At 37.5% G+C, this 13,543-nt stretch overlaps 1 protein-coding gene across 1 annotated transcript; it reads right to left on the bottom strand.

Moving 5' to 3' along the window:
- Nucleotides 1-10,446: 10,446 nt before the first annotated feature.
- On the bottom strand, nucleotides 10,447-13,284 carry cox7c (cytochrome c oxidase subunit 7C). The gene is made up of 3 exons (XM_089130127.1): nucleotides 13,115-13,284; nucleotides 11,699-11,836; nucleotides 10,447-10,536 (listed from the first exon to the last, which is right to left on the bottom strand). The coding sequence occupies exons 1-2, from the start codon at nucleotides 13,187-13,189 to the stop codon at nucleotides 11,720-11,722; spliced, it is 192 nt and encodes a 63-aa protein (XP_088986253.1). The 5' UTR covers nucleotides 13,190-13,284; the 3' UTR covers nucleotides 10,447-10,536; nucleotides 11,699-11,719.
- Between the last annotated feature and the right edge of the window lie 259 nt (nucleotides 13,285-13,543).

Genomic DNA, 13,543 nt, shown 5'->3' on the forward strand with positions numbered 1-13,543 from the left:
AAATACTGTTCGTTTTCTCACACAAACCGCTTGTTCCGTGTCTTAGGCCATCAATATGTACTTGCATTCACGAGTCATTAAATCATGTTTAATTTGGACTTCTCTGTTCATGCTCTTTAAGGAGATCCCCATACACCTCCATTATATGACTGACAGACAAGAACGGTTTGACCAAAAAATATCAAAATTAAAAAATACTGTGGAAACAAAGACACCTACATCTTGAATGCCCTTGAGGTAAGCAAAAACATATCAAAAATTATTTTCAAAGTTAACTCTTTGAAAATTAACTCTAACTCAAAGTTAATTTCAAAGTGCATACCAATATGCACCCTTTAGGTACAAAAGTGTACCTTTTGAAAAGGTACCGCCCCAGTGACAGCTTTTGTACCTTTTTTCTGAGAGTGTAGTGGAAATACCTCTGGCATAGATGTCAATAGCATTAAATGACAGATGTGAAGCCTTATAAAGTGATTTAGAGAGAAAGTGAGTGGAGTGAGCTCTTCAGACTATGATTCTCATGAAAAAAACAAAAAACAAACAAAAAAAAAACTGTTTTTTTTTTTTTTTTTTGAATCATAAAACACCTTTTGGTATACAGTACTGCACAGTTGTAATTTTCTAAATTTGTCCTCCTTTTCACTTTTGGTAATGATTCTAAACATAATAACCATCATTCTTTTTTTATCCAAAGAGTGGCCCTATTTGAACCTTGTGGACTCAGAGCCACAACGATTTATCTTTAGTAAATCTACCTTTCATTTAAAGGTCAGATGTACTCGATAAACACTGAGAAAACAATCCTGTTTTACTGCTGTGGCATGAAGGACAGAGTTATAATAAAGACAAGTGTCTGCCACCAATCCAGTGGAACATATATTGGATCTGGGACTTGATGACTTGTTTTGTGAGGGTGTATTTTAGAGGCCAGATGATATTTGCCAATGCAAGAACAACCACAAAGAAACTAACAGATGAGACCTCAGAACCATCCAGACATCAGGTTCAAAAAACATCTATTTCTGTCCGTGGGTGGGAAAGTGAGCTTGCGGTTGTGAAAAGGAACAAATAATGATCCACAAACAGCCCCCAAACTCGATGCAAAAACAACATTGTGGCAGAGGAAAGGCATAATGGGAGAGTTATATAGTCTCAGCCAATCCTATTTAGTACAGGAAATGTCACCACCCTCGATCTCGATGTCTCATTAGGCTCTGGTAGTTTTAAAAGTAAACACTATAATGTCTCCCAACCAGAATTCAAATAAGCAAAGTGTGTTTCAAAGAGCATATTGCAGGTAAAAAAAAAAAAATTAAAAATCTAAATTAATAACTTGTATGAAAATACCATATGAAAAGTTAATGAAGGATTTAAAATGTTTTAAAACAACATAAGGGCATTAATTTAGTAGATAAAGTGAGCGTTTCTTGGCTTTAGCGTCAGTTAGATGACGCCGTAGGATCGCGTCATGTAACTGACGCTAAAGGGCGCCTAAAGCATCGAATTTTGAAGCATGGTCAAAAGGTGACGCCTTGGGGTGAGAATGCGTTGTTCTTGGACTGCTCGTAAAACGGCTTTTTTCAACATCGCGTGATTTTACGTCATGTTAGGGAGCCTCAGCCTAGGCTCAGTGCAGAGTATGCTGGTATTCAGTGAGAGCGGTCGTCAGTAAGTGTGTTTTCGTCAGTTTTTGTATTTTAATTTATCATCGTCATTTGTGGAGGCTGCAAAAACTCCGGCCTGTCAGGACTTCAAGATCGAGTCCACAAGTTTCAATTACAAGAAAAGGGACGGTGCTACAGCCTATACATTTCATTTCTGGTGCGGTTTGTGCAGGTGTAGCGTTCACTTAAGATCAAATGATTATCATCTCGGCGATATGATGGAGTTCAACATTGGATGCCGAAGCAAGAATATTGATCGTCGTATACTATACCAATGGCATCAAATTGTGTGATATAGTAATGCCCTAAATAAAGGCAACTTGTAATTGATAAACAAAACTGGTTGAAAATACTCAAATCCTTAATTTTCTGTTTATGTTATAAATCAGATTATGTTCTCCACTGGTTTTCCTCACACCACTCAACTCAATTTGTCTCTGACCTTTCTGTCTAACATTATCCTGGCCGGTCCCTGCTCTCTTGGTAGCATAGCAGGCTCATAACTTTATGGCTTGGTCCATCATATAGTATTTCCTCAGCGTCCGAAATGTCATTGTGATCCATTGTTTTCCTGTTGCTTGAGTCTTTGATTTCATATGAATTCCTGAACCCTGAGCTTTATTTGCTTGTATGTTTGTACTTATGTCATTGATTTGAGTTTTTTCAAGAAATTTGCACATTTGGCAATGCATGCTAATGTTTCCTGACACAACCAAGCACTATTGCCACAAGAAAAACAATTTTCAGACTGAATGACTCCACCTGTTAGGCCTACAGAACATAAAATAAAAGCAGCACAGTATGTGAGAGTGTCACACAACAATCACTGTTGTTATTGTTCTTTTTTGGCTGTTATTTTGTTTTTCGTCTTCCAAATTTACACTACAGCTACTTCGGAAAACGTGATAAGGAGGTACAAAAGGGACATGGTAAAGGAGGAAAAAAAATAGATGGGATGGAAAATTATTTGTCAATGCTTTTGCCTTCTATCACAATTGTTTCCCATTCCCTCAAGTAACTTTGCATTCGCTTGCAAAAGGTTTTGTGCTCCCAGAGAAGCTTTGCGTTCGCTTTCCGAATGTAGTTTCTCTGTGGATTGCAAAAGTTTTTCAAGGAACGCAAAACTTACGAGCAAAAGCATTGAAATATGGGTGCTTGTCAATCTCAGTAGTCAGTGCACTGATCAATGAGTCTGCCATTTTATGGGCTGTCTCAATCATAAAATCCTTCCAGTGGGCTGAAATGTTTGCTACCTAAAAAGTCCCACAATGCACCGTGAAAACCAGGGAGCATTGGTGCTCACATATGTTCCTTAATTGGAAGTTCTGATGCGTGAAACATAAATCACCTGAGCTAATTCACTACTTCTTCTTTTTTTTAATACAAACTAATTATATTTCAGCATAGACATACATCACTAGACAGGTAATAAACATAATCTAGCTAAAATGTTTCATTTTTTTACGGCAAGCAAAGTATTTACCATAATGTACTTTAAGTAACATTAAAAAATAATCTCAGATAATGCTGTTGTACATAAATATTAGTAGTGATCTCATACTGTGTGTTGTCCATCATGTCCTTAGGAGCTCCATAAACTGTGTTGTCAAACAATTAAAACACAATTAATCTTGATTTATTAATTAAAACTCAATGATAGTTTCGGACACAGACAGCAATTTTCTCAGAAAAATAAATAAAACAAATGTAAATAATAAAGTTAAAAAATAGGCTTGTTTTCATTTCAAAAGTGACTTGTATCTTAACCTTGTGGAAATGTTTTTACGATAAGTAGATGCATCATTTACTCACCATCATTTCGTTCCAAATATGACTTTTTCTTCTGCAAATCATAGAAGACATTTTGAAAAAGACATTTTTTTTTTCTTCAAAATATCTTTTATGTTCCATAGAACAAAGCAAGTCATAGAGATGTGAAATGACATGAGAGTAAGTAAATGATGACACATTGTTCAATTATGGGTGAAATTTCCCTTCAAGCCATTTCCTTTCATTTATATATTTGGAGGCATTTTACCCACATCTAAAAACTAATGTGGGATTACGTTCTTTTCTCTTTTCAAAGTGAATGTGATAATACAACCCGCTATACAACACTATACAACCTACTGTAGCTTGCATGCCCATTCTTCATTGAAAGTCATTGCATGGTACAGGTATTAGCTAACAAAACCTAATAACAATTAAACAACTAAATATGTTGGCAATTAACCTAAAAAGTTAGATCCATTCAGAGATCTTAGTGCATACAAGATATAAAAAGCCCAGAGGTAAAGCGGTAGCTTTCCATTAAACAGACTAGAATTTAATAATCTGTTGAAAGCTGGAACAAATACAAATTTATCCAAAATTAACACACAGTTTATTGTTGCCTTCACTTTCGTTGCTTATGGCAAATTTGACGGTACATTAACTTTATAGTCCTGCATGACAGTCCAAAATCATTAAACATTAATATACAATTATAGAATAGATTTTTAATGGCTCTGCTTTGTTCTAATCAGAGCCTGTGTCCAGGGAAGAGTTATCATACAATCTGGCAGACTTTGATTTAGGGATGGCTGGTTTTTAATGGCCTGTTCTGTGTGACCTTAGCATTCTGGCACTGGCAACGATAGCATCTTTGTTCTCAAGGACGTAGTGCTACAGGGATACATAAATGCTTGCGCTAAGCAAGAACACCAAGAGACCTTTGAAAGTCACACAGTAGTGGTAAAGTTTACAATATAAAACAAAAGTTTATGGTGAGCTTCTTGTAAAAATGTGAATTAAGTTAAAACAAGTAAGGGATAATTGACTCAATTAAAGTCAATTATTCTGCTACAGTTACCACACCTCAAAACATTGTTTAGATGATGCTTTTCAAGATGTTTGTCAGGGTTTTGTCCTTATGGACAAAAGCGCTCTTATGTTTGAGACTAATTTCTTCGCATCTCATCCCAAGCCTCTATTGCTAATTCTAAAACGTTATTTTAGAGCTAGTAACAGAGACACTGATAGCAGCCTAATGCAGTTATTGAGAGAGAGAGAGAGAGAGAGAGAGAGAGAGAGAGAGAGAGAGAGAGAGAGAGAGAGAGAGAGAGAGAGAGAGAGAGAGAGAGAGAGAGAGAGAGAGAGAGAGAGAGAGAGAGAGAGAGAGAGAGAGAGAGAGCCTCCAAAATAAACTCCATTGTTACTCGACCCTAAAATAGAACTACTAAATTGCAGTGTTGTAGTACTCGAGACTCGGACTCGTCTCGGACTCGGTCTCGAGGCCATATTTAATGGTCTTGGTCTTGTCATGGACTCGTGTGCATTTGGACTCGGAATTGACTCGTACTCGAACATTTTTTTTAGGACTCGGACTTATTCCCGAGTCCACTCGTGTTCAATTCAAAATATTTTTCATGATTATTAATGTATGTTAATAAAATATTTCTTTAAATTGATTGACACGCCCAGTGATTGGTGATTTTCTAGTGCGCAACTGCGCATGACAAATTGTAATAAAATTACTTTTAACACCACCTACTATGTGGCCTTTTTACCCTAAACTGATCATATTTTTTAAACTCTAAGTAAATTCAGTAAAAAAAAAAAGGATTTCTCTAAGTAAATAAAAGTAAATTAGGTAATCAACCCTCACTGGTCTCGGTCTCGACTTGGACTCGACCGTCTCTGGTCTCGGACTCGACTCGGATTCGACTCTCTATGGACTCGGTCTCGACTCGGACTCGACCCTCTCTGGTCTCAGTCTCGACTCGGACTCGAGTGAGGTGGTCTCGACTACAACACTGCTAAATTGGCCAGTTATCTATTTTTAAATATTTTATAGAAAGACAAATCCTCTCCAAATACAGATTAAGTGACTATGATCTAGAGATAGAGAGAGGAAGATGTAGACAATCATGGACAGAGAGAGTTCAGAGGATCTGAAGACACTGTGATCTACAGCACATAAAGGATGAGGAACACTTTCTGCTCTTCTGTTCCAAATTTACCAATATTAGAGAAACTTTTCTGCCCAGATTTGAAACCTTGTTTCCATCATCCTTTAAACTCAGTGACACTGAAAAAATGTCCTTACTCTGAGAAAATAATGCAGCTGCACTTGCGGCAGACACCTAAACGCCAGAGACACCTAATTCTCTTGAGAGACCCGCTGAATTTATTCATTTATTAGCGTCTTACATCATCAGTGTCACTGAACACAGCTTGATAACAGAACCGGAAACCAATACAATGCTGAATAACGTCGTAGTTTTTGTTATTTTTGGACCAAAATCTAGCTATATTCGATGCTTCGAAACATTTTAACTAATGTCACATGGACTAAAGTTTGATGATGACTTTATTTCCTTTCTGGACAAGGACAGTGTATACATTTGCAATGAAAGGACAGAAAGCTCTCGGACTAAATCTAAAATATCTTAAACTGTGTTCCGGAGATGAACGGAGGTCTTACAGGCCTGTCATTAATGACCAACGAACTAATGAACTAACCCTTTAAGCTTGCGTGAATTACCTCAGTCTGTGTGTCTCTCAATAGCGTTTGGCACCAGTCTGTAGCGAAACTATGTTTATCTGCTCCTCACTATGCATAGACATATACACTAGACCTCACCTTGGCTACGGCAGTTCATTGGAACGAATGCGTCAATAGAGCCGCCATCTTGAAACAGGGGAGCCCCGCCTCCACTTTAATGCATCAGCGTCAATGTAGTAGACACAGGTCTAACGGAAATAAAATCACCATAGATCATCATGAATGCGATTTTTCTTGTTTTTTTGGTTTGTTCCAATGGCCAGACATGTATTTATCATTGATTCCAGAAAGAATTTTTTTTTTTTTTAAAAACATTCTTCCTAGTTCAGATTTCATCCGTGAATATCATACGCTGCACAAAAGTCCGCCACCATCAATGAATTCGACGTAAAGGCAAAGATAGCAGCGTTACCTAGCTACTTCCTATGACAAGACCCCTGTTCCAAGATGGCGGCGGTTTTAACGCATGCTTAGAGCCCCAAGGTGAGGTCTAGTGTATATGTCTATGCTCGGTATGAGAAACGTCATGTAGCTTTTAAGTTGCTAAACTATTTTACTGATAAAATCGTCAGAGCAGTGCTGACAACACTCGGGTGTGTGTCCTTATTGTGTGTGTGTGTGTGTGTGTGTGTTTGAGTGGGAGATACAGATGTGCTTTTCCATAATAACTAATAAATGCAAAATACATAATACAATAATTCTGTGGCAAAAAAACAAACATGTACAACATTTGTTGTTTTTATTCTATTGTTTACAATATTTATTTGCTTGGCCAGTGTCATTGTGTTTTGGTTCTGTATAGGCTGTAAAGACCTTAAGTGATTTGGAACTGTAGCCGTGCGTTTCCCTGAAAATAATTGGACACCTTAGAACGTTCGTCAACCATTTACGTTTATTAATTTAGCTGACACTTTTATCCAAAGCGACTTACAATGCTATATATGTCAAAGGTCGCAGGCCCCTGGAGCAACAAGGGGTTAAGTATCTTGCTCCGGGACACATTAGTGTCACAGTGGATTCAAACCGGGGTCTATCACACCAAGGGCATGCGTCTTATCCACTGCGCCATCACCACCCCAGTCAACCAATCCGAATCAAGCATTCAACCGCCCCGTAATAAGTTCCAGTCAGTCAATGCTTTATTTATCATCACCTATAGACCTTGTAAACCAGAGAAACAAGCGTGCAGCCATCTTCTGAATTTTGACTCTGAACTTCTTGCAGTAACTCTGTATATCTGAATCATGTAGGCTATATAAATATGTACTGTATGCCATCGCTGTCTAAGAGTATTTAGCTAGTGAAGTGGATTTACTTGAGACGAAAGTTATCATGAGCAATGTAGTGTTTTAAGCTGATGCCATATGACAGTAGACCGGGAAGATTTTAAAACGAGCGGTTCATCCAAAAATCCGCAAGATCTTACCTTCATGCAGTGGAAATACATATTGGAAGACAGAACAAAATGGGCGCAGGTCCTTAAATAATATTAACAAATAGAATTTGACTTAAATCATTTATTAGTAAATGTTAAAATAATAATAATGATAATATTAAGTATGCTTTAGAAGTATTTTTATTGTAAATAAACGTAACCTTATTGTAAAGTGTTGTAAAGTAAAAGTAGTACTGATCTTAGAAAATTGTGATATTTTGTTCATTACCGCGAGAGGGTTCTAGGGGGTGGGGGGATCCTACGGGAAGATTTAAAAAATATATATACTTAAAATTACAAACCAAATTTAAAGTAGTAGTAGTTCCCCTGTGAACTGTATGTGATATTGTGCAATGAAAAGTAGCAGAATCAACCAACCAACCTGTATATGAACATGGTTTGAATGACATGCTAGCTTTACAGCTTGTTTCTATTACAACCCCTTAACTCTTTGGTCTTCTTAAAAATTGGCAAGCCCCATTTCCTTGAAAGACGTGCATAAAAGTCGGCTGTGCCAGTTCTCAGTGAAATAAAACTTGTAATGCCAGTTCTTTTCCAATATTACCCTGTCAATTTGCAAGTTTCCCTCCCTGTGTTTTGTTCCCAGATATTTATAGCTTTTGGCAGTAGAAGGTTAATTGAACTATAATTGGTTCATAAATGAAATTGAGGAGCAGAGGTATAAAGCTGAGAAGTGTGGAGGAAAACACCTTCAACAACAAACACCTTCAGCAACTGTTAGGGACTGACGACTTTGTGAAAATCTAACATTCCAGCTGATATTCACATTTGAATATTGTTTTCATCATCACAATGTTGTACTGTAGAATGCCTTTCATTTTCATTGAAAGCTCTACTGGAGCTCTGTACGTGCATAAAACCGATAAACTCCACGGGTTCTCATAGTACAGTTTTATGCAAAAGTTTGGCTACCCCTCTGAGACTGCATTCAATTCTGCAGTCAATTCTGCCATTCAGTCTCTAGAGAAATCTGTATAATGGGATACTTTTCAGACAAAGATTCTTAGTGTATTGGTACGGAGTCAATCAAATGTTGGGCACCATGTTGGGAAAACGTTCATACAGACACCCTTTCAATTGTGTTGATTTGAACACATGGAGTTCACTTAATCCTAATTGATAGCAAATTATACAAAATTAATTGAGCCAATCAAATCAATTTTAAGACTGCAAACACAGGTTCAACCAATCATGAAAATGGATATTTAAAGGGTAACTAAACCCCTAGTCAGAGCCTGACTCCACCCACTGGCAATATTTGAAAAATGCTGAAAGTGGGCTGACCCCAGCGGAGATAGAGGGGACGAAATAGATGCTAAAACACTATCCTGATCGTTTTCAATACTCGCAATTCCAACTACTGACTCGATAAAGTGGTTTTGACGAAACAAGCTGGTTTTTATACTGCCGCTCGTGCCAGCAGCGTGGTGAGCTGAAACCTGCGTAGGTCACGATGTGCGGAACATCCAATAGGAAAATTCAACTGCAGTAGCCACCGTTCAACCTGAAGAGGGCAGCACTAAGACTTTTTTACACAATATATTGTAGAAATCAAACATTTTACAGACACATGTCAAAAAAGTTACTCCAATCAATGACTGGTATTAATTAAAGATTCATTCTTACAGATCATTAACTAAAAAAAAAAGTTGGTTTAGTGTTTAGTTACTCTTTAAGGTAGCTATTTGATTCTCTATAGGAAAGTAGCAACAAGGGAACTTCAAAAGAACTCCTGACCCAAAAAACTAATGTTTCAAATGTCAATATGAATTAGGAGACAAAAAGTTAGAAAATTGTGAAGATAGGTGAGGTAATAGGCCAAAAAAAAAAAAAAAAATGGAATACACCCCTGAAGCACTTTGTATGGTGGAAAAAAGACCCACAGCATAGCAGGAGAAGAACCTGGCAAGCACAGCTGCTGGAAACCTTATTAAAGTTGAGGGTTGCATGGATTCCACCCAGTACCAGCAGATTCTAAATAACAATGTTCAAAAATCAGTCAAGAGACTGAAGTTAAGACGTATCTGGTTATTTCAGAAGGACAATCATCCAAAGCAAACCAAGGAATTCATGCACAGAAACAATGTTCTAGAATTGCCAACCCAGTCCCCAGACTTGAACAATAGCAAAAAGCTATGGAATGATTATAAGTAGGCTGTAAACGCTCTGCAGCCAACCTGACTGAACTAGCGACATTCTGCAAAGAAGTATCGGCCAAAATACCTGCAGCCAGAATTCAGAGTTTTAGCAGTGGCTATATGAAGCACCTATAGGCTGCTATTTCAGCAAAATGAGGCTCTACTTAATGTTGATGTAATTGTACCATTGGGGTGCCCAAATTTTTGCTCCTGTCTGTTTTTGTTATGATTCACATTGCATTTGTTCTATTGATTAAATAAATATTACTAGAAGTTATAAATTATATCCAAATGAAGTTGCTAGCTCAAAAGCCCAGTAGATTATGAATTGAAATAATCATCAGGAGTGCCCAAACTTTTGCATAACACTATGTTACTGTGCACATCAGTGCACTGATGAATTTTTGTTTTAAGTAAACATTTTATAAAAATAAAAAAAGACTAACTTGAACTACATTTTACTGAAAATACATTTAATGAAACTAGCATGAATAGTGAGTTTTGTTCAAATTACACTGAAATTACAAAATACTCCATGGATTCAATCTCTTAAATTATTTAAAAGGAGAAAAGTTGTGCAATTTCAACCAAAGGTTTTAAGTTTCAGGAAATCGTAGTATAAAAAAAGGAGAAAAAACATAGTAAATGTAATTGGTCATTTTATTTACAATAACATTACAGGATCCACACCAGAAGAAACTGAGAGCTGTGTTGCAAAAGAATCACACCGACCTAAAAAAACAAAGCACAAAGGAGAAGTGTAAAAGGAGACTAAACAATGGAATCCTAAATGATTGAATATTGTTTGGAATGGTTCACAATGTGACCATGTTCAAATTTTACTAGAGATGAAGAACATTAAGGTAATTTAGGCTACGTTCACACTGCAGGCTGAAACGACCTAATTCCGATTTTTTGCCCCTATGCGACCTGTATCTGATTTTTTCATGACAGTCTGAACGACACAGATCCGATCTTTTCAAATGTGACCCAGGCCACTTGGGTATGTGGTCCAAATACGATATGTATCCGATCTTTTGAAATGCGACTTCAATCTGAACGGCCAGGTCACATATATCCGACCCGCACGTCATTGCACGCACCGGTAGCTAGCCAATACACGCTAACTCCAACGCGTTTCTGCACTGTTATGTGCCACTGCAGACATGTCTCTTCCCCAGGGTTGTGCCTGAACGCGTTCAATGAACGATAGTGCATGAACGCGTTCATATACTGTATTACTGCCTGATGAACATTACTGTGAACACGTTCATTCTGGTGTCTGTGAACGTGCGCTCTGTCAGTTTAACTTTGTACAGTAGGGTGCCAGATTTCTATAGAGCCTTCCAGGCAAAAACCTGGCTAAAACGCATGTAAACATGCCTTAAAATGTAGCGAAAAAATACCCAATCTGGCAACACCAGCCACCAGTGTCGCACCGCGGCCGCCGGTGACAAAGCAAGGAGCGCTGAGGACACGCACTATCAATTAAACGGGTTTTATGACGAGGTCGGTGAGGATCGGAAAAATCTTACATTTATGTGCAAACTTTGCCCGTCGATAAAATAATTGATGTCTGTGTTTGTATATGGGCTGTGGCAATAATAATAATAATAATAAAACAAAAGCTCACAACATATGGAAAAAAAGAACTGCAAACAACAAGTGACGTCGTTGACCGCTGATTACTCTTCTGCGCATGCGGGTCACTTTTGGGTCATTTCACGTTCACACAGGAGATCACAAAAGGTCCCATTTAACTGAAAATGTGAACGGCCTTGCAAAAAAATTTTTTTTTTTTTTCAAAAAATCGGAATTGAGCATTAAGCCCTGCAGTGTGAACGTAGCCTTTAGAGTCATGTGCTCAAAACCGGTCTGATGCAAAGTTACTTACAATGTGTGACTGATAGGAGCTTCATTTCTTCAGGATCTGATGCCTGACAACGATGAAGGGAAAGGCAAATCCACTGCCAAAGAACATCACCATCATGCCAAGGAGCCTCCACTTGTTTTCTACTGAGAACGGCAGGTTCTGCAAAAATAATATATTTATTTTGAAAATTATTGGAACCACATTAAGGAAAATTAATGTAGAGCACCATAAACATGTCCTTATGGTTCATGACTTCACTGATTTTGTAATTGAAGACATGCTTCCTTAAAATGAATTAAACAGTACAGTCTTTGACCATATTCACAATGTCGAACCAAATCCGATTTGTGTATCTGATCTAAATTATTTACTTTGTCGTTCACATTTGGTAAATATGACTTGCTTCCAATTAGATATGCACAACATTTGGATTTGGACTGACAGCAGTGCTGGGCGGTATACCAGTTCATACTGAAAACCGGTCTATATTTGTTATGATATTAATTTTTAATATACCGCCATATCGATGTATTTAATTACACAACGTTCGGAACAAACGTTACGCTGTGCGACACTGTTACAGATGTACCCGTTACAATGTTGCACTTCTAAGCAGTGACGGTGAGGCGAGGGTAAACCAAACAGCAGTGCTCTGGATTGTGTTACAGGGAAGGTGGATGCTGCAGAACTATGGTGTTATTTTTATGTCAAATATATGTATATATATATATATATATATATATATATATATATATATATATATACACACACACACACACACACACACACATGAAAACATGTTGCAATTTCAATGGAAATTAACATTACATTGTCATTTGACAAAGAGTTGAACATAACTAACAGAAATACGTATATTAACAATATTACATATAAATTATTAATTAAAAAATAAATAACCATTATTTTTAAGCCTATTAATTCCCATGACTAGGTTAACGTTCCTGATATTTCTAGTTTTTCCATGGCCGTGGAATAAAGACAAAATCAAGCAGCAGGCGGACTAATGCCAATTCAAGGTCATTAAACACTATTGTAACAGAAGTCAGCCTCATTGAATCATAAATAAAAGTACATTAATGCATTCACACAGAAAATCATTGTGGGTCTTCTTCCTTATTGTAAAACAAGCGGTTAAAGTACATAGGCGCGGTGGCCTGATCAAATGCTAAGCTAAGTTAAGCTAATCGAAGGAAACTTCTGCACTCCGCCCTTACGATCCATTACAATTACTGTTTAACACTTAATACAAATATTTATATAAGCTTAACCGCCTCTATGTACAAATCAATGTGATCACTTTTAACTAAACACTTAAAACGGCGTCCGTTTGGCCTTCAGATGAACTCAGGCCTGTGCCGTACAAGCGTTGAATCGTTAGCTAAACAAGAACCGACTCATTTTGTTTAATTTCCTCACCTTTCCAGGTCCCTCCGCATAGTGACTGGAGCGCACCGCAGAGGTGGCGAATCGTCGCACGGTTTGTCCGAGCATCGTTTAACTATACTGCTGAACTGTGTGAGATCTGCTCGACCTGTCTAAACGACCTTCCTGTCTGTGCCTGGAGACAGAGGGCGAACAGTCTTATGGGTAACGTAACAGTCACACCGCGAGGTTTTATGGGAAATGAAGTTGTATTTTTTTAAGCAGGCGTTTCAAAAGTCACATACAGAAGAGAAAACATCATAATTGAATTAATATTTCATAATGTCCAAATAAGTTTGTCTCCAATATTAATGATAATAATAATAAGTGTTTGATTAGCCTATTCCAGGGGATTTCAACTTTTATGGAGGGACCACCATCCACAAGGGACCATCAGTCAATTCAGGGAAATATTCAACTTAT

The sequence above is a fragment of the Pimephales promelas genome, chromosome 4 (assembly GCF_988280905.1).
Source record: "Pimephales promelas chromosome 4, fPimPro1.hap1.1, whole genome shotgun sequence".
NCBI lineage: Eukaryota > Metazoa > Chordata > Actinopteri > Cypriniformes > Leuciscidae > Pimephales > Pimephales promelas.

Coding starts and splice junctions, on each gene's coding strand:
- cox7c (XM_089130127.1), bottom strand. CDS start 13,189: ATGCTCGGACAAACCGTGCGACGATTCGCCACCTCTGCGGTGCGCTCC. Junction 11,837..13,114: donor ATGCGGAGGGACCTGGAAAG/GTGAGGAAATTA, acceptor TTATTTTTGCAG/AACCTGCCGTTCTCAGTAGA.